Genomic DNA, 25,657 nt, shown 5'->3' with positions numbered 1-25,657 from the left:
AGGGTTAAAGAGAACTGCAGAGAGAGAGGGGAGAGAGGAGGATGCGGAAGGGTTAGAGAGAACTGCAGAGAGAGAGGGGAGAGAGGAGGATGCGGAAGGGTTAGAGAGAACTGCAGAGAGAGAGGGGAGAGAGGAGGATGCGGAAGGGTTAGAGAGAACTGCAGAGAGAGAGGGGAGAGAGGAGGATGTGGAAGGGTTAGAGAGAACTGCAGAGAGAGAGGGGAGAGAGGAGGATGTGGAAGGGTTAGAGAGAACTGCAGAGAGAGAGGGGAGAGAGGAGGATGTGGAAGGCTTAGAGAGAACTGCAGAGAGAGAGGGGAGAGAGGAGGATGCGGAAGGGTTAGAGAGAACTGCAGAGAGAGGGGAGAGGAGGATGCGGAAGGGTTAGAGAGAACTGCAGAGAGAGAGGGGAGAGAGGAGGATGTGGAAGGGTTAGAGAGAACTGCATAGAGAGGGGAGAGAGGAGGATGTGGAAGGGTTAGAGAGAACTGCAGAGAGAGAGGGGAGAGAGGAGGATGTGGAAGGGTTAGAGAGAACTGCATAGAGAGGGGAGAGAGGAGGATGTGGAAGGGTTAGAGAGAACTGCAGAGAGAGAGGGGAGAGGAGGATGTGGAAGGGTTAGAGAGAACTGCAGAGAGAGAGGGGAGAGAGGAGGATGTGGAAGGGTTAGAGAGAACTGCATAGAGAGGGGAGAGAGGAGGATGTGGAAGGGTTAGAGAGAACTGCAGAGAGAGAGGGGAGAGAGGAGGATGTGGAAGGGTTAGAGAGAACTGCAGAGAGAGAGGGGAGAGGAGGATGTGGAAGGGTTAGAGAGAACTGCAGAGAGAGAGGGGAGAGAGGAGGATGTGGAAGGGTTAGAGAGAACTGCAGAGAGAGAGGGGAGAGAGGAGGATGTGGAAGGGTTAGAGAGAACTGCAGAGAGAGAGGGGAGAGAGGAGGATGTGGAAGGGTTAGAGAGAACTGCAGAGAGAGAGGGGAGAGAGGAGGATGCGGAAGGGTTAGAGAGAACTGCAGAGAGAGAGGGGAGAGAGGAGGATGCGGAAGGGTTAGAGAGAACTGCAGAGAGAGAGGGGAGAGAGGAGGATGCGGAAGGGTTAGAGAGAACTGCAGAGAGAGAGGGGAGAGAGGAGGATGTGGAAGGGTTAGAGAGAACTGCAGAGAGAGAGGGGAGAGAGGAGGATGTGGAAGGGTTAGAGAGAACTGCAGAGAGAGAGGGGAGAGAGGAGGATGTGGAAGGGTTAGAGAGAACTGCAGAGAGAGAGGGGAGAGAGGAGGATGGGGAAGGGTTAAAGAGAACTGCAGAGAGAGAGGGGAGAGAGGAGGATGCGGAAGGGTTAGAGAGAACTGCAGAGAGAGAGGGGAGAGAGGAGGATGCGGAAGGGTTAGAGAGAACTGCAGAGAGAGAGGGGAGAGAGGAGGATGCGGAAGGGTTAGAGAGAACTGCAGAGAGAGAGGGGAGAGAGGAGGATGTGGAAGGGTTAGAGAGAACTGCAGAGAGAGAGGGGAGAGAGGAGGATGTGGAAGGGTTAGAGAGAACTGCAGAGAGAGAGGGGAGAGAGGAGGATGTGGAAGGCTTAGAGAGAACTGCAGAGAGAGAGGGGAGAGAGGAGGATGCGGAAGGGTTAGAGAGAACTGCAGAGAGGGGAGAGGAGGATGCGGAAGGGTTAGAGAGAACTGCAGAGAGAGAGGGGAGAGAGGAGGATGTGGAAGGGTTAGAGAGAACTGCATAGAGAGGGGAGAGAGGAGGATGTGGAAGGGTTAGAGAGAACTGAACTCAGAGAGAGAGGGGAGAGAGGAGGATGTGGAAGGGTTAGAGAGAACTGCATAGAGAGGGAGAGAGGAGGATGTGGAAGGGTTAGAGAGAACTGCAGAGAGAGAGGGGAGAGGAGGATGTGGAAGGGTTAGAGAGAACTGCATAGAGAGGGGAGAGAGGAGGATGCGGAAGGGTTAGAGAGAACTGCAGAGAGAGAGGGGAGAGAGGAGGATGTGGAAGGGTTAGAGAGAACTGCATAGAGAGGGGAGAGAGGAGGATGTGGAAGGGTTAGAGAGAACTGCATAGAGAGGGGAGAGAGGAGGATGCGGAAGCTGTTAGCATTCCATTTTTATTATGACATTTCACAGTCATCCGATTTAATGTCCCCTGACCGGATTGTCCGTCCTGCAGACGGTGGGGATGAAATGTTATTTAGAGCGTTGATAAAAGGTGAGGCTCCTCCGAGATGACAGCGAGTCATAAGGCCCGGCGCGCTGACATTCATTTTCACCACAACAGAGATGGAATAAGACGTCACGGTGACAAGCTGTCAGTCAAGCCAGGGGCCCCGCCATATTACCATCCCCTCCTCCCCCTTACTCACCCTCGCCACATGCTACCCCCCCTCTACCCCACCTCCCCAGCCAATCCCTGCTGGCAGGTAGGAGGTTGAGGGGGGGGGATCCTCTTCAGTAATGGGGCTAGGCTGAACCCAGATATATAGAGAGAGAGAGCCTCGTCAGCTTGGTAGCTGGGAGGATGGAGGGTGAGGAAATATATTCTACAGCCTTTCATTAAAAAAATAAAGAGGCCTCATCTCCTGAGCTTTTCAATCTATCTGCCTGTCTATTGAGTGTGCCTGAAAAGGCAGCCACGCAAATCAGAAATTCCTCTGCTATGGAAATGTTCCGGCTTCACAAATCAGCCATGTTTTTTTTTTCTCTCTCTCTTTTAGGCCATCCCCAATAATCACAAATAACAAGCTGTCATATCTTCAGAGAAATCATGTATTAAACTTATGTGGAAAGGTTTTTTTTCTCCCTCTCCTTCCTCTCCTCTCATCTTTTTTCGAAGGCTTTTCAACAATAATATCGCTGGAAACAGGCAGAGGCTGATAGAGTTTATAATAAATTAAGTCTGTAGCCTCGCCCTGACTCCAAAATGTAAATTATAATTACTCCTCTGGGTATGTAAGGGGTTATTGCCAGAGAGAGAAATAAATTGAAGTGAAGTGCGTTTTCACTGCTTTTAAGACACGCCAGCATGTCTCTCAGTACGGCCTCAGTGCATGTCTTTGTGTGTGTGTGTGTGTGTGTGTGTGTGTCAGTTTGTGTGTGTTTGTGTGAATGCTTATGCCATGACACACACACATTGACCTCTTCAGCTCTGTTCTTTATCTGTGCTGCCTGCCTGTCTGACCTGTGTGAAGTGACAATGAGGCTGGTGCTAACATGGAGATATGTGTTTTCATTGAGTTTGGAAAAGGTCACAGAGAGAGTGGAGGTGTGTGTGTGTGTGTGTGTGTGTGTGTGTGTGTGTGTGTGTGTGTGTGTGTGTGTGTGTGTGTGTGTGTGTGTGTGTGTGTGTGTGTGTGTGTGTGTGTGTGTGTGTGTGTGTGTGTGTGTGTGTGTGTGTGTGTGTGTGTACCAGTATGGCCAGTAAATAAGTGATGGTGCCCAGTAACTATCACATCACTGCCTGAGTACCAGTCATGCCTCAGTGGGAGTGGCTCTGCAATATCTCTATTATCAGTAAATGGTGTTTCTCACTCTTTCTCTCTCTCTTTCGTTCGCTCTGTATCTCGCTCTCGCTGTTTCTCTCGCCCTCTGTCTCTGTCTCTCTCTCTCTCGCTCTCGCTCTGTTCACACAAAATAGAGAAGGTAATGATATTATTCTGACACGTGTGTGTCAAAATAAAAAAAGAGACAGAGAGGGGGGAAACATTGCCTGGCTTGACAATAAAAGGACATCTTGCCAGTTCGACTCCCCTTGATGTGACCGTTTGAATGTCAGTGGTGAATTGCTGAACTCCAAAAAGGGATACGCTAAGCTTAATGTGCTCAATGTACTCTTCACCCCTGACCTCTGACCTCTATCCTGCAGAGTGTGCTGAGGTCGTTCCACAACCTGAAAGATGTGGGTATGGTCCAGGTGAAGGTCATCAGAGCAGAGAGGCTGATGGCAGCAGACGTCACAGGTAAGTCAACTAAAACTCCTTCAATTGACGTGAAGACTTTCTTCTCGGCTATCAAGAGCGAAGCATTTTAGTAAATCTGTCGCTTAAAAACACACCTGCTTGTCTGTTAGTTTCTACCAAATTGAATCCTCCCATGATAAGTGTGTAAAACATCGATCGACAAGAACCCATCGAGACAGTATCTAGACTACAGAACATCGGATTTCTTCTGGATTTAATTCATATAGGGGAGAAGCTTCATTTAAACCTCCAAGTCTCCAAAATATTTCTCTGACATTCTAGTTTCTCCATTAATTCACACTTTTAATGAGGTCTACAGTGGACAGTTTCACAGTGTGTGTTATCTAGTGGAAGGGAAGTGGGAGTGAGTTAGCTTGGCCTTATTCAGGGGCGAGGACCCACACACATTAGCAGCTAGAGCCACGCTCCTCCATTTCCTTGTTGGAGATAGCGAAGCGGCAGTAACAAGGGCTAATGGCTCTGCCTTTTGTTTTTTTTTACCAGAGAAACAAATGGGAATCCCTCCGCTATGTGCTGCTGACCTCAATACAGAACTCATATCTCAGTCTGGGTTTTACTGTAGCTATTCTACAGTTAAGTATTCAGCCACTTTCAGCCCAGAATCTGCAGAAATGTGTTCCTTGTGTAATGATGGACAAATATGGCCTACGGTAGGGAAGTGCATAGGATAGCCATCAAACCGTTTAGTTCAACAGAAGTGCAATGTCTCAAATGTCCTTTGAGTGAAGTTGTGTGTCCTCTCTTCATGCATTGTACTCCGGTGGTGTTGTCAGTGTGAGCATTTGTGGAATGCTAGGCACTGTCAAGTATCACCATTTCGAGGCTCTCTCTCTCTCTCTCTCTCTCTCTCTCTCTCTCTCTCTCTCTCTCTCTCTCTCTCTCTCTCTCTCTCTCTCTCTCTCTCTCTCAATCTCTCTCTCTCTCTCTTGCTGTTAGGTTGTCCTCTCCACCCTTAATTTCACAGTATCACCCCTATCCAGATGGTACCTTCCACTAATCCCACCCTCACAGATTGTTCAGGGTGTTCCCAAGGGAAGGAGAGAGAAAGAGAGAGAGAGAGACCACAAGTGAGAGAGATACCATAAGTGAGAGAGATACCATAAGTGAGAGAGATACCATAAGTGAGAGAGATACCATAAGTGAGAGAGATACCATGTGTGAGAGGGAGACCGTAAGAGAGACCACAAGAGAGAGAGACCATGAGAGCGAGATAGAGAGAGGCCATGAGCGAGAGAGAGAAACCATGAGAGAGCGACAGACCACGAGAGAGAGAGAGAGAGAGAGAGAGAGAGAGAGAGAGAGAGAGAGAGAGAGAGATAGATACCATGAGAGAGAGACCATGAGGGACAGAGAGAGCATGAGTGAGAGAGACACTTTTGTGTATTATTTACCTCACTTCTTTGGCAATGTTAACACATGTTTCCCCGCCAATAAGGCCCCTTGAATTGAATTGAGACAGTGAGAGGCAGTTTTTTTCCGTTCCACTCCAATTCACACCCACTCTCTCAATACTATAACATTTAAGGGGCTTTATTGGCATGGGAAACATATGTTTACATTGCCAAAGCAAGTGAAATAGGTCATAAACAAAAGTGAAATAAGCAATACAAAATTAGCATTACACTCAGAAAAGTTCCAAAATAATAAAGTCATTTCAAATGTCATGTTATGTCTATATACAATGATGTGCAAATAATGATGTGCAAATAGTTCAACAACAAAAGGGAAAATAAATAAACATAAATATAGGTTGTATTTACAATGGTGTTTGTTCTTCACTGGTTGCCCTTTTCTTGTGGCAACAAGTCACAAATCTTGCTGCTGTGGTATTTTACCCAATAGATATGGGAGTTTATCAAAATGAGATTTTTTTTCAAATTCTTTGTGGGTCTGTGTAATATGAGGGAAATATGTGTCTCTAATATGGTCAAAGATTTGTCAGGAAGTTAGGAAGTGCATCTCAGTTTCCACCACAGCCTGTCTGCTCTTGATAGGCAGGTCTGCTCACTGAGTCTGTACATAGCCAAAGATTTTCTTAAATTTGGGTCAGTCACAGTGGTCAGGTATTATGCCACTGTGTACTCTTTGTTTAGGGCCAAATAGCATTCTAGTTTGCTCAGTTTTTTTTGTTAATTCTTTCCAATGTGTCAAGTAATTATCTTTTTGTGATTGATTTGGTTGGGTCTAATTGCATTGCTGTTTGTGTTTGTGAACAGAGCCCCAGGACCAGCATGCTTAGGGGACTCTACTCCAGGTTCATCTCTCTGTAGGTGATACCTTTGTTATGGAAGGTTTGGGAATCGCTTCCTTTTAGGTGGTTGTAGAATTGAACGTCTCTATTCTGGATTTTGATCATTAGTGGTTATCGGCCTCATTCTGCTCTGCATGCATTATTTGGTGTTTTACGTTGTACACAAGAGCATATTTTTGCAGAATTCTGCATGCAGTCTCAATTTGGTGTTTGTTCTATTTTGTGAATTCTTGGTTGGTGAGCGTACCCCAGACCTCACAACCATAAAGGGCAATGTGTTCTTGTAACTGATTCAAGTATTTTTAACCAGATCCTAATTGGTATGTCAAATGTTATGTTCCTTTTGATGGCATAGAAGCCCCTTCTTTCTTTCTCTCTCTCTCTCTCTCTCTCTCTCTCTCTCTCTCTCTCTCTCTCTCTCTCTCTCTCTCTCTCTCTCTCTCTCTCTCTCTCTCTCTCTCTCTCTCTCTCTCTCTCTCTCTGTCATGAAGTCTGTCCCATCGCTACTCAAATTGTCGTGTTTACATGGAGCACCTCTACTCCAGCCCAGTAGAATAACAATCCCAGTTGGTGAGGTGCTCTGACCCGTGTGGGCACCGCCCGTGCTGTTCCAGCCTTTCAGAGACACACAGGATCTTCCCAGTGAAGGAGGCATGCACATCAATTTACTGCATCAGTATAAGAGGAACTTTGTTTATTCTCGGAGGATCAATCTTTGTAATGGTATTTGGTGTACAGTAAAAACGTGCATTGAGCTGAGGCGTCTATATTACGGCAGGGGCGGCAGGGTAGCCTAGTGGTTAGAGCGTTGGACTAGTAACCGAAAGGTTCCAAGTTTGAATCCCCGAGCTGACAAGGGACAAATCTGTCGTTCTGCCACTGAACAGGCCGTTAACCCACTGTTCCTTGGCCGTCATTGAAAATAAGAATTTTTTCTTAACTGACTTGCCTAGTTAAATAAAGGTAAAACAAAAATAATAATAATAATACTATGTAACAGATTGTTGATGACAGGTATCAACACTTTGCAAGGGTAGTCATAGGGATGTAGGGATGACAGGGATGTGTTGAGACTCTCCAACACTGCAGCATAAAGCATGCTGCTTTCAACATCTCTAAAAAAAGGAACTCAGACTTGCCTCCTGGAAGACAAGGGCATCACCTCAGTTCCACCGCTTTGCTTAGCTCAGTTTAACACGCTTATCTAACTGGTGCCTGAAATTAGTTTGAAGCTCTCGCCGTGAACCCAGCCCCGATATGGAAAATGAACCCGGGGAGGAGCTCCGGTTGGCCATTTACCTGGACCGTCAAAGTAGCCCTCAAAACCTGAGCGTGTAATTGGCTGAGACAGCCGCCTCTGGTGCTCTCCATTAAGGTGAAAGTTCATCACCAGCGACAACCGCTCGCAGCCACATTGCCTGCATATTATTAAAGGAGAACACCATTAGAGGGGGATATATTTTCTCTTCTTCAAAACATTTCAATCGTTTTCAGTGATTGGATTTCGGTTAATTGCAGCTCATTCGAGAGTAATATCTTGTATATTCTAGTGACCACACAAATAGCATGAACAACTGGTTGTTGGTGCAGTAATTTAGGAAGATGTAATATATTGTTCGGAATTTAGAAAAGGAATCTCCAAAAAACATAAAACAGCAGAACTTTATGCCCAACAGTCCCCAGTGTTTTCTGAATTGCATATGGAAATTCACAATATTCATTACTTGAACAAAGTGTAGAGCATGTGAAAAGGGTGAACCCACTCGAATAACTGATAGGGAATTATTCCCTTTAGAAGAAGTTGAGTGTCGATATCAACTTGAAGTGTACCGGCAGATCAATACGTGCCACAAATAGATGCGGGAGGCCACACCTACGGCTCCGCATTGATCACCGTGACATTTGTTTAGCTCTCCCACAAAATGTTCTGCCCTTGTCACAACACTGGAAGAAACTCACAGGAATCAATGGAGCCTGTACCCGACGCGCCGCCTCAACGGGGAATTGATGCGTGAACCCAAAATTCAGCCTCGCCTTCAACCCAATTTTGTTCTGTTATTAACTTAATTATTAAAAGCAACCCGCACACTCTTGGAAGTGATTTTATTTCACGTTACGCTCTTGGGGAATTTGAATGGGATATGTTTCTCTCTCCCTGACCTAGCTTTTAAGAGTGATCTTCTTGAACAAACAGCAAAAGTGTTCCCAACAGTTCTGGTAAAAGTATAGATCAAAGCTGGAATTAAGAGTTTGTCGGGGGGCAGTCCTTTACAAAGAAACAGTAACATGTATTTCCATACACAAACACAGAATATATAGGACATTGGCTGGGATTAGTACAGTATGCTACTCTCTGGAGAAGTGTCCAACCAATATGTCTCTATTTCATGGCTTTCAAATTGTGTGTTTTTCTTTCAACTCCAAAACTTTCTGGAGTCCTCCCTTTTGATAGTGGAGAATTACATAAGACAAGATATTCTGCCAAATGTGACTTCTGTTCATGCGGCTGAGGATGTATCTCCTGCACGGCTATCATCTCCATGGTGTCTTGGCGTCATGCTACTCATTGAATGGGGCATTATGTCAGCCTGTCTTTCTTCTTTGAACACCGCAGCTCAATCAGGTGTAAGAACACGGACTATCCAGTAGCAGCTCGCTTTGTCGAGGCTAACCATCCCATGTCCTCCCTCAAATACACAGGCGTCGAGCGTGCTGCTCTACCAAGGAGAGGAAGGTAACATGGAGATCCTACTTTGACAAAAAGGAGGCTTACTGGATGTCCTCTCTGAAAACATTGACCCCTAGTGGTCTGAATATGGACTTTGATCTCGGGCCCTTCTTATGAACAAATCTTTGTTTTATGAACAAGCCTTATGAATGTATATATTCTTTCTACAGCTTGTTAGCGTACACCTAACGTGTTCCCCCCTGCTGATGATGCTCATTATACATTAAGGTTGAACCCAAAGATTACATGTAGCAAATATGAAGTGAAATACAAAAGAATGATGCGGATTTGAAGTAAACAATAATGTATGTTGATGCTGATATGAGCTACAATATTCCATTTTGTTTCTATATGATAACAATAGCGTAATATATTTAATATGCCATGAACTATTTATTAGTTTACATCGTTTGTTTTTTGAACGGTTTCACAAATTCATTTGAATTGACTTATCATTATGACACACCACCCCTCACTGTTGTCGTTGGTTGCACGAAATTGCACTGTTTTGTCTACACAACCTGGTTCAAGTGTTCATGACGTTACCCCGAGGAAGGCACAGTGATGCCGAATACGTTGGTAAATACCCATGAAATTGCTGGGAGTTTATGTATGGAGTGTGGGACTCTCTTTATTCTGATAGTCTTTCTTCAACACGCTGCCATCACATGATTTGGCTGAGTATACAATAGAGTGTCTGTCCGAAATAGCAGAGCCAGTATTATAAGGGATAACACATTGCGTAGATCATGTGTAGATAACGTCAATCTTCCTGTGATTAGTGAAATGACATCAGTGTCTTCCTCTTGCGCTGTCTCGTCCGTCTCTTACTAAACTCCCTAGCTCCTCTCCCCCTCCCTGCCTCTTCTCAGTCTCATCCCTGTCAGACAAGATGTCTTCTCTCTCTCTCTCTCTCTCTCTCTCTCTCTCTCTCTCTCTCTCTCTCTCTCTCTCTCTCTCTCTCTCTCTCTCTCCAAGAGATGAGCTATAGGTGTATCTCGCTCTCTCTCTCTCTCTCTCTCTCTCTCTGTTTGTCCCCCTCTGCTCTCTCTCTCTCTCTCTCTCTCTCTCTCTCTCTCTCTCTCTCTCTCTCTCTCTCTCTCTCTCCTCTCTCTCTCTCTCGCTCTCTCGCTCTCTCTCTCTCTCTCTCTCTCCATTGCCCCGGGCAGAGTTTCCGTAGTGCTTATCAGTGTCCGAGCGCTAGGATCCTTGTAGCAGGGCCGGTGATTTAGTATAGCACGGGGTAAAATAAATGTATCACATTGTTACTCTGGGTTATAAATGGTAGCTGGAGCTGTCATGCGGTGAGGAGGGTGAGGAGGAGGAAGGGTGGGGAAGAGCAGGAGGGCTATGTGGCTGGTAATTCTCTGATCAGCTCCTGGCTGTTTCCCTGCGCCTCTTTATCAGGTAGAAAGCTAAGCGCTACTGCTAACCACCATCGCTGCTTCCTCCGTAGGCTCCGTAGGCCAGCCGACACTGGATTAGACAGGAGTAAACCAGACAGAGATAAAGCTAATACAACTGCTCTTTTTATCGAAATGTCTCTCTCTCTCTCGTTCTGTCTCCCCCTCGCAGGCAAGAGTGACCCCTTCTGTGTGGTGGAGCTGAGTAATGATCGGCTACAGACACACACCGTCTACAAGAACCTCAACCCCGAGTGGAACAAGGTCTTCACCTTGTGAGTGCACTTCTGCACCCCATGTTGCCACAGACGTACCCACTCATGATCTCATACTGGGTGGTCTCTCTATTTCTCATTCTCTGTTTCTATCGCTCTCCGACACATGCCGCTACTTGATGCACACACACAAATCAAATTCTGTTTGTTCTTAAATGTACTGTTGTGTCAATTGTGTTACACCTATACCTAATAAAATAAGAAAATAAATCTTATGTTATTTTAAGTATTACAATACGTTTGAAATACATTGACGGATAACCATATGCCTCAATTGTATTGTTACAAAAAAAAACATTTTTTAAACAGCCTCATTTTAAAAACATGGTCACACTCCCAGTTATCTCTGTTTCCAATGAAGTCATGTGTTTACATTTGCAATAGGATGTTGTAAAAATGTAAGTGTTAATAGTGGAAATGTTATTGTGGAATGCACATGACAATGCCCATTTTTAATGGCGAATTCTCACATTTCTGCAGATATCTCGATTTACCGTTGTGTGGATGAAGCACATTTTCTAAAACATCTTGATTGAATAATGCAATCAAACACTGCCATTTCCCAATGTGTTTTCATTCAACTAGCCAAACATTGCACCGTGTATATGCACTTAGCCTTCTGTATATCATAAAAATATATTTTGATGAAAGAAAAAAAATATCAACTTTATATATATATATTTTTCTTTTTTTAAGGGAGTGGGGGGTAACAGGTACAAAAAAACAATTAAAGAGTTGCACCCAACCCATTCCACTTCTCAGTCTCCATCCACCCGCCCGCGTCCCCATCTCCCATCTATTTATTTGCCAGTATTATTGATGATTCCTACATTCATACATCGATACGTCTAATACAAAACATAGCTAATGCTAGAAAACCGCGGAGATTGAAACTCTGACATCTACGTTTCGTTCCCTGCTTTCCGTCTAATCTTTCCGTCTAATCAATGTCTTTTTTTGATTGACATGCTATAGTTTGAATTGGATTCTAAAGACATGACTATGTACACATGTTGATTTCAATTCCATATTATTTATTCCAAATCTTCTTCATGGGGAAATACACTAGCGAATTCCCGTGGAAAGCTGGGTCATTGAGTCGTCCTTTGCGCAATGCTGCGCCTCTCTCTCTCTCTCTCTCTCTCTCTCTCTCTCTCTCTCTCTCTCTCTCTCTCTCTCTCTCTCTCTCTCTCTCTCTCTCTTTTCAGACTAACCTCCTTTCTTTCCATCAGCATCCTCGCTAGCCTACTTTTCAAAGATGACATTTCGCAAACCGTGATAACCCTTCCTCCTACAACTCACATCCTCTTTCGTTGAGCACACAGGTCATAGAGGACTGTAGTTTCATCGTGCTATGAGCGGTGTGGGCAGGTGTCTGATTGTAGTGGTTTAATTGTTGTTCTGTGGCGAGCAGCAACGTGAAGGACATCCACTCAGTGTTGGAGGTGACGGTGTACGACGAGGACCGAGACAGGAGTGCAGACTTCCTGGGGAAAGTGGCCATCCCTTTACTAAACGTGAGTCCTCCTGATGAGAGAGAGAGATATAGAGAGAGAGAGAGAGAGAGAGATAGAGAGAGAGAGAGAGAGAGAGAGAGAGAGAGAGAGAGAGAGAGAGAGAGAGAGAGAGAGAATGTGGTAATGTTGGGCTGATTCCCCAGGATAGTTAATTTCTCCCTGACAGTGCTGTGGTGGTAATGAACAGGTACTTGTCAGAGTTGCCACAGTTGTTTTGGGCTCTCTGTCAGATGCAGCAGCTGGGGTTCAAAGGTGGCCCAGGGAGTGTATTCAGCCGGGTATTGCCAGACAGACGGCTGTCATGTCCCTCTCCCGCAGATTCAAAATGGTGAACGGAAAGCCTACGTCTTGAAAAGCAAGGAGCTGACAGGGCCAACAAAAGGGGTCATCTTTCTCGAAATAGACGTGATTTTTAATGCTGTAAGTCTTTCTTTTTTCCTTCTCCTCCCCTTTTTTTCCTACTATGCCCCCCCCCACACACACACACACACACACACACACACACACACACACACACCCCTCCCCGCTCCAGAATTGTCGTCTTTATGCTGTTTGTCCTTCCTCCCCTGCCGTCCCTTGTCCCCCGTCCTCATTCTCAGTTGAATTATCGAACACTCCCACTCAGCTGCCTTTGTTCGCCCATTTATTCTCACTGTGTGTGTCCTGCCGGCGGCCATCTTAGTTCTGTGTGTGATGGAGAGAGCTCTCGCTATAGCCCGTGACACAGGGCATATGTACTGCCGTGACTCACAACAACATACATGTAATGCATTTAACACCCCGTCAATTCAGAAATCTGTCTATGCCATTTTGTGAACGATCCCAGTAGATATAGGACCATATTGTGTTATTGTGATAATGTCCCACCATTGGCTGTGTGTTGATTATATGCATATTATCCCCACACCAGGTGAAGGCCGGTCTCAGGACGTTAATACCCATCGAGCAGAAATACATTGAGGATGAACCCAGAGTGTCCAAACAGGTAGGTCAACACCAACGCCCTGTAACCTGCTGGCCCGTTTAGCTCGGCGTCTACCACCGTCCTCCATTATATTACAAATGTTAACAAAACCCAACGGGTCATGAGTGGCATCTTGTGAGGCCACAACAGTGTGGGCAGGAGGGAGAGAAAAACGTCCCCCCCCTCCCCCCTTCCTCCCGCCCCCCCCCCGGCTCTCTCCTTTACTGTGAGTGGTGAATAGAAATGTCAAGCTGTCAGCTCTGGGGGTGTATAAGTAGATTGGCCATCCTTAGTTGGCCCTCTGTGCCACTGCTGATTTGCACTTCATTGTCACGCCGCTCAATGTGGCGGCCCCACAAAGGGCTGAATCGTGGGGGCTTGCCCACATCAGACGTGTCACATAAACGCCGTTTGGGCTGAGCAGTCACCCACTCTTATACCCTTTTGTCTCTCTCCCCTCCTCGTCCCTCTCGCTCTCCTTCTCTCTCCCGGTGCCAAAAGATGCCCACTCTGCACATTCCCCCGTGTGCTCCTCCCCACCCACCCTCCCTGTTTGCGCGTCTCTATGTTCATCTGCACTTCACCTCTGACTCGTAGAGATGCCCCATGTCAACGTCTCTGAATGATGATGTCATCGATTGCTTTAGAGAAATTGCCCCGGTGAGGGCTCTTTTGTGTTGGGCTAGTCCCCGCTGTGGCCCGCTGCCTGTCCTTACACACACAAACCCCAAAAGTTGCCAGTTAAATACAGACATTATAAGACATTATAATTAGACGGTTAATATCTGAATATTACCAGAGCCGGGACCTAAGCAGGAGAAACTCCGCGTCGTAGTTATAGCCTATAACTAGGGTCCAGGGTTTTTCCTGGTCCAGTCATGTGATCACGGGAAAAACTCCTGGCCTTAAAAATATTAGTACTCACGTTGGTTGCAACGAAATGCGCGGAGCAAAACACAGTAGAGAGAGACTTTAGAGCAGTCCTTCTGCTGCTAGTTACAGTTGCGTGATCAAAGCGTGGCCGCGTGAGACCATGCGGGGATGCGGGTGACTCAGAGTGCTGTTGTCTGCAGGGGATGGATGTCCCCAACAGGACACCGTAGACACACAGTCATTCTCAGTTCATCACTACTCTCCGTTGAATAATGGATTAGACGGTGGTGTAAAAAGCACAATTCCCCCTTAAACATCCCCGAATCCTCTTAAAGACACATCCGAATAGATATTCCCTCTTCGGGGACTACTTCCTGGATGTGACCTGATTGGCTGACTTCTATTCTGTCATGTCGTTATGGCATTCCGTGATTGGAACACAGCAGAATGGGACTGCGATGCTTTCTCCCTCGCTGGCCAGATGCCTGCATGGACTCCCCAGGGATGTGAAATCATCACAGGCCGTGAACACTATTACTATGACTGAAGTCCATTTGACGAGCTCGCTTTAAAAAGACACCGCCTCAGTGACTTGATTTAGCGATTGGGTTTCCTGTACGCTCAGCATTTCGTTAACGTTATTGTGCCAATACTTGACCCAACACTAGGCTGGGTGACGTGATGGGGTCTGAGAAACGAATTGTATTTGTTTTTGCTCCAGTATCTCATACCCCATTACATCGGCAGCGACATTACCAGGCAATATTGCCCAAAACATTTTTTATTTTGACGTTATTATGGCCTGAAGACGTGTTGACCCACGGAGTGGTTGAATACTTCATTCGGCTTGGTCGTGTTAGAAGTGGAATTGCGTAGTAGATGTGTGTTTATGTATCTTTTAATCATTCTATAGTCACTACCACATACCGAGGGACATTGTTGGGGAATCTTAACTAATAGTTAACATGCGATGGTTTATTGACCTCCTGACGTTGACATGTCATGAGCAACTAATACCCGGGGCTGACAAGGCCATAGAAAAAGCACATGATGGCAACACTTAGAGCGGTAAGCAAAGGCAACGCGTAGGAAAGACAGTTGGCGGACTTCGGCAGGAAAGCTCATTGAGATGCGATGACAGACGCTGACGTAGCGTAACGAGTTGCAGAGGAGTTCTCCGAGAAAATGTACCTCTGACAAGTATTTCCCAAGCGCCAGGGTCGGGGATTTCGCAAACGTCTAAGGTACAATCTTGCTCGCTATCAGTCACCTGTCCCATGGTTTTAAGCCTATTATCAGACAGATGCAAGATTGCTTTGTTTATATGATACATTTTCCAGACACGATTCCTCCTCTCCTGTCTTTAGACAAGCGTCATCTATATTTAGCATACAGCCTACCCGCAGTCCTATGTTGACCAATCAAGTAGCAGTTTGTATAATACTCTGTCATTATCATGCCTGTGTGCATCTTCCTGCGTACAAACGCGGCATTGAGGAAGTCGAAGTGTAGTCCCACTCGTTGTCCCCGCCGTTCTCTCAGTCGAGAGGGCGTGGAGTCCACGTGACGGCATAAGGAAGCTGTCGAGTGAGGGTCGCCTCCCGATAGAATCGATTCCTCGACTCCTTGGCCGCCGGCCGCCCGTCAACGCCGGCTGTAATTGTTATGTCTGTTTCCCCGAGTCGTGTTCACGACCGCTTATGTCACGTCTGTGCTCTGTCCAGTTGCTGCTGCAGAACTTCAACAGAGTGAGGCGCTGCATCCTGTTCCTCATCAACGCCGGCTGCTACATCAACAGCTGCTTCGAATGGCACTCGCCTCAGAGGAGCATCTGCGCCTTCCTGGTACTAATCCATTCATTTCCTTTTACACACCTCGTGTACATATATATATATATATATATATACGGATGACACAGTACACATAGGCTACATATGCGCACACTCATAGGCCCCTTTCTCATACTGACCCTTCTGTGTTTCATGTAGAACTCTTTCCACAGAGGGTTCTACATTGAACCCAAAAGGGTACTCCCTGGAACCAAAAAAAAGGTTATACCTGGAGCTAAAAAGGGACAGCCGAATAACCCCTTTGGAACCTGTCTTTCTAAGAGTGCAAGAGACAATGTAATGTTGATAATGCAGTCCTGTTGTAAATGGCAGTCGCTCTCGCTCTCTCTCTCTCTCTCCCTCTCTCTCTCCTCTCTCTCTCTCTCTCTCTCTCTCTCCCTCCCTCTCTCTCTCTCTCTCTCTCTCTCTCTCTCTCTCTCTCTCTCTCTCTCTCTCTCTCTCTCTCTCTCTCTCTCTCTCTCTCTCTCTCTCTCTCTCTCTCTCTCTCTCTCTCTCTCTCTCCCTCTCTCTCTCTCTCTCTCTCTCTCTCCTCTCTCTCTCTCTCTCTCTCTCTCTCTCTCTCTCTCCCTCTCTCTCTCTCTCTCTCTCTCTCTCTCTCTCTCTCCCTCTCTCTCTCTCTCTCTCTCTCTCTCTCTCTCTCTCCCCTCTCTCTCTCCTCTCTCTCTCTCTCCTCTCTCTCTCTCTCTCTCTCTCTCTCTCTCTCTCTCTCTCTCTCTCTCTCTCTCTCTCTCTCTCTCTCTCTCTCTCTCTCTCCCTCCCTCTCTCTGGTGATGACAGCTGTTGTCAAGTCCTGCTCTCTGCCTGTCACCTGTACCTGGTATTTAACTGTAAAGTATAATTGGTCTGCAAAGCAGCTATCACTAAAAGGACACCCTCCTTTAAGCCTCTGAGTGGCACACGGACAGACTTTAAATCCTGTCCTTTGCGCAGACATAAGTAGATACATGACCTGTCTGTTTTAGAGGTTCTAGTGATGCCTGAGCCCTTTCCTTGGGCGACTAAATGTCGCTGTGTGAACTATTAGCATTTGCTGTTTGACACATTTTAATTTCTGCGGAGGGTTGGGAGTGTGTGTGTGTGTGCGTGCGTGCGTGCGCGCGTGTGTGTGTGTAGGTCATCATGCCGTCACAAGACAGAAGCCCGGAGAGCGGCGTTATTGATCAGTTAACATTTTGCTTCTGTGTGTGTGTGTGTGTGTGTGTGTGTGTGTGTGTGTGTGTGTGTGTGTGTGTGTGTGTGTGTGTGTGTGTGTGTGTGTGTGTGTGTGTGCACGCGCGTGCGCGCGTTTGTGCCAATTGTTTTTCTAACGAGAGGAATCGCTGCTGTGTGTTCAATCTGAAGACCCTTCGTCTGTCTGTGTTGGCACGTAAGCACTGCACACTTTCCATTAAGTTGTTTCGAAGACAACTGGCAACTGGTGTGCTGTAGAAAGGTGTGCTCTGCATTCTCGGATTCCTGGTAGAAGGTGTCTAACGCCATGAAACATGAGGTGTGGGCATCTCATTAAGTTCTCTCTCTCTCTCTCTCTCTCTCTCTCTCTCTCTCTCTCTCTCTCTCTCTCTCTCTCTCTCTCTCTCTCTCTCTCTCTCTCGCTCTCTGTGTCTCTCTCTCTTCAATTCTTCTTCTCTTTCTCTCTGTCTCTCTGTCTCTTATATAAAGTGAAAAACTTAACAGTAAACATTACACATACAACAGTTTCAAAACAGTAAAGACATTACAAATGTCATAACTCTCTATAGCTCTGTGTGTCTCTCAAACATCTCTCTCCCTGTCTCTCTCTCTCTCTCTCTCCCTGCTCTGTGTCTCTCTCTCTCTCTCTCTAGCTCTGTGTCTCGCTCTCTCTCTCTCGCTCTCTGTGCCTCTCTCTCTCTCTCGCTCTCTGTCTCTCTCTCTCTTTGTCTCTCTCTCTCTCTCTTTGTCTCTCTCTCTCTCTCTAACTAACTCTCTCTCTCTCTAGCTCTGTGTGTCTCTCTCTCTCTCTAGCTCTGTGTGTCTCTCTCTCTCTCTCTCTGTGCCTCTCTCTCTCTCTCTCTAGCTCTGTCTCCCTCTCTATCTCTCTCTCTCTCTCTCTCTCTCTCTCTCTCTCTCTCTCTGTCTCTCTCTCTCTCTCTGCTCTGTGTCTCTCTCTCTCTCTCTCTCTCTCTCTAGCTCTGTGTCTCTCTCTCTCTCTCTCTCTCTCTCTGTGCCTCTCTCTCTCTCTCTCTAGCTCTGTCTCCCTCTCTATCTCTCTCTCTCTCTCTCTCTCTCTCTAGCTCTGTGTGTCTCTCTCTCTCTCTCTCTCTAGCTCTGTGTCTCTCTCTCTCTCTCTCTGTGCCTCTCTCTCTCTAGCTCTGTCTCCCTCTCTAGCTCTCTCTCTCTCTCTCTCTCTCTCTCTCTCTCTCTCTCTCTCTCTCTCTCTCTCTCTCTATGACTCTCTCTCTCTCACTTTCTCTCCGTCCTTCCTGCGCCTCGTGTCAAAGTGGACATGGCCGTGGGCTGTAATTGGGAGTTTGGAGAGGACGCTTAAGCAACGCCACAGTGTATACTTGTACTGTCAGGTCCTCTCCTCCACACAGGTAGTGCCTCCTTCTCCCCTCCCTCGCTTTGAGAGGCCTCTTAATCACTTCACTCATCTCTCTAAGTGGGTTTTTATAGGGGGCCCGTCTGGCCAAGGTGGTACGCTAGTGAAGTGTGTGTGTGTGTGACTGTGTAGTGGTAGTTGTAATAGATATTGTTGGAGCAACCCATTTGTTGTAATACTGCTTATTCTGACCACACACACACACACACACACACACACACACACACACACACAGCAGTAATGTAATGCCTTTCTGTCTCAGATTAGTGTCCAGACAGATCCAGTCTGGTGGGCTAACAGGTACAAATCCTCTCTTCCTCTCTCGAGTTTGTTCTCCTGCTTTCCTTCTCCCCGTATCTGTCCATCCAGCCACATGTGCGCCTCGGCCATTAGCGCCAACTGCGATTAGAGTCGTGTGTGTGTGGTAAGTGAGCCTCACACACCACACAACCCAGACAGAGAACCAGCCACTGTGGCAGCAGTGCCCGCGGCGTTGGCACAATGGGCAGAGCTGGAGTTACCTCCCGTCCCGCACCACGGGTGGTGTGTGTGTGTGTGGGGGGGGGAGAGGAGGGGGGTTAAGCGTCTGCTTCCTCTCTACCTGAACACCTGCAAGCTGAGCCCCCCATCCCCTACCTCTCTCTCCCTCGCTCCACCACTCTCATCCCCCCTTCCTTCCCTCCCTGCATGTGAGCTGGGGCCATTGTCAGGCTCGGTGGTGTTGGGTTCTGTTTGGTGAATCATGCCAACTCTCCCCGGGGCCCCTGAAAGACAAGGCTGTTATTGCTCCAGGGACCGCAGGCCTCAGCAACTCTTCCTCCAAACAAATTTGCCGTAACTTTATCCACAATTGAGCCTTGAATTGGGAGCAAATAAAGCCAGCTTTGTGAGGCCCAGGAAGGGTGAGAAGGGCAGGAGACGGGGGTTGTGTGGAAGACAGGAGAAATGATACCAGGGCCTTTTATTTGGGGCGAAGTAGGACTCTTATCTGTGGGAGAGCCCAGACAAGGAAGTTACTTCTGCTGGAAACTGGAGCACCTATCACCTGCTTTGCATTAAGATAAGAATTCACCCTGCTGAAATAAAATAAAAAATAGAAAAACCTATGGCACTGGCACACACACACATACACACACACACAGACACACAGAGAGAGGCACGCACACACACACACGACACAAACACACACCTCTCCTCTCTTGACTCCACTTGAGAAAGCTTGCTAACTTTTAACAGCAGGATTTTGTTTTTGCCACAGAGCAATGGACAGCTTGGAATAGATAAACTATAACATTTTTACTACCTCTCTGATTGGAAAAATGAGGGAGAGTGAAATACAATGGCAGGTTGAGCCAGAGGACACTGTGGAGTCTGGGGTGTGATTGTTAAAGACAGACAGAAGCACATCTGAAGATAATTATCTCTGTTTTATTCTCATTCATGGATGCCGTTACAGGACAGGACCATTTGTGGGTGTCTTTAGTTCATTTTCTGTTACAGATTGAGTGTAGTACCTGGTCATATCTGGCTCCACGTTTCAGATGTCATGTCCAACTGCTCCTTATCAAATGCGAAACAGCTCTAGTTACTTGTCTCACCAGCAGGGGGCAATCTAGCACCACAGAATGGGACTGTCCTGTCCAACGAAGTAAGACAGGCTTCCAGTCAAACATGACTTGTTCTATTTGCTGTCTGGCAGCGGTCGGCTAGTATCTGGAGTCGATGTCCATGTAATAAAGATAAAGCCAACTTAACTCTGAAATTCAAAACTCCAGTCGACTTCTGGAGGAGAGGAGTAAGACTAGTACACGCTCTATGTACGCCAAAGCACTTCCTATCCAAGCCGTAAAGCCGAGCACCCAGAGTGGTGTTCGGTAAACCACATAATGCCAAAAAAAAAAACATAAAGCCCAAATCCTCTACCTTCATCAAAGTTTAGTAGATGAATGAAACACTCATCTGTTCCCGAATGGGATTGTGTTTCCTGATTCTGTTCCGTGTGTGCTTTTGATAAGGGAATGCTTCATAAAAGCAGGGATGTTATTCATTCTATTGAAAGTTAAATGATTGTGTATCTACTACATGTTAACAAAATAATCATTTAGAGTTGAACATGATTATTTGCTGTTTTTGCTGTTTATTAGTTTGTAAAAAATAACCTTTTTTTTGGGGGGTTGTTTTCATGTCACATAATACGCCATAAAACGTTTGTCTGGTATAAATAAACGCACATGTACTATTTCCCATTTTAGATCATTAGAATATCTATATTCTCGTATTGGAGAGAAAAAAATCACCGGAGGTACCTAGAAGAGTTTTTCTAATTGTTTCACTAAAGTATATTTTTCTTTTTGTATTTTGTATTCAGTAACGTTTTTAACAGGCTGGTTTGCTGTGATTTGGAAACAAACTGCACGTCTATTAAGCGGCCTGAGCTCGGTTGTGTGTGATCCTCTTGAGTTGAATACGTCTATGTTCACTTTTGATGCTTCTCATTCTGTTTCCATTTTGACATTCTTTGACGTAAGAAAATTTTGTTTTTTAGTGTTTTAAAAAAAAAAAGAAATCTACATAACATCCTCTGCTCGTGTAAATCCTAATGAGTTAATAACATTTTACACTCATGCCGTGTTGAGGCTGTTTGCCAGACGAAGAACAGTGAATCGCTCTTGTTTCAGTGTGCGACAAATAGGAAGTGATCATTTGCATTGTATTCTCCTTCTATCTAATACTCCCGGGACCTAATTCGAGGGAGTTTGTGTTATGAAAACATGCATGTGTACGCACGCATGTGCACCCACGCGCACACACCAATACAGTCTCGCACCACGAGACTTTCGATGAGTTCTCCGAATCAGGAGGATAACGTCACAGAAGTTGATGCGGGGATGGAGCAAAGCCGTGTCTCCAAGGCTAGCGCTGCCGCTCCGTAACACCAGCCTGTGAGCTGTGTGTGGGGAGCTCTGACAATTCCTGGGTGCACACACATACACACACACACACACACACACACACACACACACACACACACACACACACACACACACACACACACACACACACACACACACACACACACACACACACACACACACACACACACACACACACACACACATACACACACACACACACACACACACACACACACACACACACACACACACACACACACACACACACACACACACACACACACACACACACACACACACAAAGCAAAGCACATACTGTATACAGCTTTTTCCCTCCTCCTCTCTACCTTTTTATCTCAATGTTTTTTGCTCTTTCTCCAGTCACAGACCTCCACGGCTGACACACTCTCCTTCCTCCCCAGGCAGAAAGCCTCTCGGTGGGGTAGCAATGTGGGGGATGTGGTCTCCTGGTCCTGGGGAAAGGTCCCGGCGCTGCGGGCTCCTCTCCCCAGCCGAGGGGCTGTGAGACGGGGCAGGCTTGGCCTCTGATGGGGCCGGGGTGTCAGGTTCCTCCAGCTGTCAGTCACAGCCTCGCCCAGAGCTAGAATAACCAAATGGGGAGGGATGAGGTGGACGACAGGTTAAATAACCCCAGGCGCAGGGAAACGAGACGGACAAACACACCACACACCAGCCAGACACTGCAGAGGAGGGGGGAGCTGCAGTCCTCTCAGAAACACTTCAAAAATATCACGCCTTCGTATGATATGAGAACGCATAAAGTATAATAGACAGGGAACAACTAGGTTGGTTAAGATGTATTTATACACTGTATGGGTGAAGTTATATTTAGGTGTAGAACATTGATAGGCATAAGATAACTGAATTGGATTTGTTTGGAGAAATCGCTTTTTTCCTATTTTGCTCAAAAACACAAGTGTTCAGGGTGATGTGGTTTCGCTGCTTCAGTGTTAAAAGACCCTGTGAATCTTTATTTCTTCTGCGTGGTCACTGCGGTGGGACTGTGCAGTACAGTAACAGTAGATTAGTGAGAGCGGTTCCGTTCGCGTTCTGACATTAGACTGGAGTGGGAGTGCAAGAGAAAGAACACTAGATAATGCTGAGCCCACACACAGACAGTATTTGTGGCGGCTTGCGGAAGGATGTGGAAGTAGGAGGACAGGTACTGGAGGTTGCTAAGCACTCCTGAATTATTGAAGAGTATTCCTCCAATTCCCTAAACAGACCTTTATTAAAGAAAACGAAAGAGACGGAAATAGGCTGGCCACCATGGTAGTACTGCACTGTGGACGGAGATATTTGGCTCTGAGCAATATGCTAATGTCCTGGCCAATTCATTTGTAATGTTTTATTTATGTCTTTGTTTTGGATGTGTACACAAATATCTCAACTGGTTAAATTTGTATGAGTGCATGATTTGTGGTTGTGGGGGGTCTTGTCAGCTTTTTAGTTGTTTCAGAGATTGGGAGTTTTATGTGGCTTTTGTAATTTTGTTATAGCTTAGTGGTGGTAAATTACACATTCATTTTAGGTGTGTGTGTGTGTGTGTGTGTGTGTGTGCGTGCGTGCGTGCGTGCGTGCGTGCGTGCGCGCGCGCGTGCGCGCGCGTGTTTGCATTGGGTTCCGAGGCTGTAAGGGATAGGCCAATGATCCGCGGAGATGGAGAGAGGGAGCCCAGCACAGTACAACACACCTGACCACTAGTGCCCAACCCAGGACTAGAGATGTGTTAGGGCAAGGGGTTTATAGAGGGAGGCCGGGCGCGGAAACAGAGGTGCAATGTCCTTTTAGGTCAACAGGAGGGAAGATGTTGAAGCTTTTATTCCTATAGCCTGTAAATTACGGGAGGAGGAGAGAAGGTGAAGACTCACACGTACCCCACGTATCCACATCAGCTGCTCCACGAGAGGCTGCAAGGAACTGAAAGAACGTTAGTAAACTCCAGCACTTTCCCGCTGATTATGAGATATACATTGATTGAAATGTATTGTATTATTTCATTCAGCCGAACGTATAGCTTTGTCATGTATATATCATAATTGACCGCGCAAGGTGAGACAGCCCGATGTATCGGCTGTTTCCTGTTTCAAACCTCATTTTCATTGTCAGTGAAAGTTGACCACTAAGGCAGTAACAATCTATTGTGAATGCATTTGCAACAGATGCAATTCATCTCAAAGCGTAGTCCTCCCATCACAATTTCAAGTCTTTTTCTATAGACTTGAAATAACGAATGAACATTTTGCGTCCTTGAGTTTGATTTATGTGCATTGTCGGAAAATATATGAATATGTATCAAATATTTTCACCTGGATTAGTATTATTTTTTACATTGCTATTAAGTATTTTCTACATTGATCATTTCCAACAACAAATAGATATGTCGGAATATGTTTTTAATGTTTCGAGAAATAATTTAACTGTTTTTATCTATTCTTTCACAAAAATGTGCCATCCACCCCCCAACCCAAATAAATAAATATCAGTCAACCCACGCTAAAACAATTTGACATGAGTGATTTTGTGTTTGTGAATTATGTCTCCTCAAGCATTTCATTTTCACAGGATCATGATAATTTATGTTCGGGTTGCAAAAAACTCTGTACTAAACAGAATAGAGGTTTTGGGGCCACTCAGGTCTGGAGTTACGCTTTTTATTTGTTAGGATGAGAGATGGGGGATAGAGAGGGACAGGACAGATGACTATGGAGGTGGAATAGGAGTATTTGGAGCTGGGGTGACAGGGTTATGGGCATCTCGGGGTGGGTGGGGTTGGGGTGACAGGGTTAGGGGGCTCATGGTGTGGCAGGTCAGGTGCTGGGCTGAGGGTCGGAGGGTTAAGGTCATGTTGACTAGTTGTGCTTGAAACAGAGAGTGACCTCAGGCCTGTGGATGACGGATGATTGGCGTGGAGAGGGAGTGTTGTGACGGTCGGTACTTATCCTCCTCATCCTCCGATGAAGGTGGAGGGTGGCCCTGTTGGCCTCGTAGGCCCTGTCCCAGCTCTGGGTTCAGGGGTCCTGTTTTGTCACAACAGCCGTCCATTTAAGGCTTTCTTCTATTTGATTATCATACATATATTATCAAATGTATGGGTCTGTGTGTTATGTTTATGCGCGCTATGCGAATGTGTGTTTGCAGTTTGAGGTCAATGCAGGTCTCTGCTACATTAAGTCCCAAGTGTTTCTCTATTTCTCTCTCTCTCTCTCTCCCTCTCTCTGCAGCTCTTTGTTCTCGTGGTGTGGAACTTTGAACTCTACATGATTCCTCTGGCTCTGCTGCTGCCGCTGGCCTGGAACTATATCCTTGTCGCTTCGGGGAAGGACACCAGGCAAGACGTGGTGAGTGTCCCTGTTTAAGTATCCCTACGCCGTTCTGCCCCTTTAATTGTCTCGTTCTAGGTCATATGGCAAGCGCTTACATCTCACACACATTTCTGTCAATCATCTCATTTATCTCATTTCAATATGGATTTTATCCTGAATATACTGTCATCTTTACTATAGAAGAATACGTACAAAAAAATGTATGTAGTAAAACATATATATAATGTGTACGTGCTAAGACATCATTATTGTAAATATGTATTTGTAAAATAATAAAATCAAATAAAAAGTTGACAAAGTCCAGTGAACATAAAGCTAACAGATGTGGACTAGGGAGTGGACACATTGTGTTGGCACCTTCTCTCTAGATGTAGAAATAGGACTGAAAAGAGTCACAAAGTTAATGCAAACAAGAAACAGACACCGAGAGAAAATTCTTTCCATTACGCTTCTAAATGAGAAACGCCAATTGCCTTGAACTTTCAAGAATCGCTCTCAAATTCTTCCTCTTGCATAGGAGGAAATAATAGCTTGTCACCTTGAGAAAGGCTACGCCACTTACCTGGTATTATATGTATTTAATTGTGTTTTTTAAAAAAACATTTTTTTATCTCCTATTCCAATTAAACAGTGTCAAAGCAATGTCACGGAGAAGTGGACATGTTTTAATCACCGAGGTGTAGTTGGAGAGTCGTGTGACGCAGAAGCTGCACCGCAATTGTGGTGCGAGCGTGAACAATGAAGTGATTCATTTTAATAAGAGCATTTCCAGACTACCTTCCAGAATGCACAATAAAGAGACCACATGTTGTCCTCTCTTAACGTATATGACTTCATCTTTCACGAGGTCGCAGTTCAGCAGATTGTTCAGGATATGGAACAGATAGCCGTTAAACCAATGAAAACAACAGGCGAAACGAATTTGAATAACTAATTGTCCTTTTTTTTTTTCTTTTTTTCTTTTTTAACAGGATGTAGCTGTGAATGCACTAGTTTTAGTATT

General features: G+C 45.9%; 1 protein-coding gene across 9 annotated transcripts in view; it reads left to right on the top strand.

Moving 5' to 3' along the window:
• LOC118358022 (multiple C2 and transmembrane domain-containing protein 1-like) overlaps window positions 1–25,657 on the top strand; it is a 213,395-nt gene that overhangs the window by 142,523 nt on the left and 45,215 nt on the right. For all 9 annotated transcript variants that reach the window (XM_052478509.1, XM_052478513.1, XM_052478508.1 and 6 more), the window contains 7 exons: window positions 3,857–3,950; window positions 10,526–10,628; window positions 12,043–12,145; window positions 12,464–12,565; window positions 13,056–13,130; window positions 15,707–15,826; window positions 24,553–24,669. In XM_052478509.1, coding sequence (XP_052334469.1) covers window positions 3,857–3,950; window positions 10,526–10,628; window positions 12,043–12,145; window positions 12,464–12,565; window positions 13,056–13,130; window positions 15,707–15,826; window positions 24,553–24,669 — 714 coding nt within the window. The remainder of the gene's footprint in view (window positions 1–3,856; window positions 3,951–10,525; window positions 10,629–12,042; window positions 12,146–12,463; window positions 12,566–13,055; window positions 13,131–15,706; window positions 15,827–24,552; window positions 24,670–25,657) is intronic.

Source organism: Oncorhynchus keta, chromosome 25 (assembly GCF_023373465.1).
Source record: "Oncorhynchus keta strain PuntledgeMale-10-30-2019 chromosome 25, Oket_V2, whole genome shotgun sequence".
In the NCBI taxonomy this organism is placed as follows: Eukaryota; Metazoa; Chordata; class Actinopteri; order Salmoniformes; family Salmonidae; genus Oncorhynchus; species Oncorhynchus keta.
Note: the sequence above shows the minus strand (reverse complement) of the source record. Positions and strands in the feature narration are given on the sequence as shown.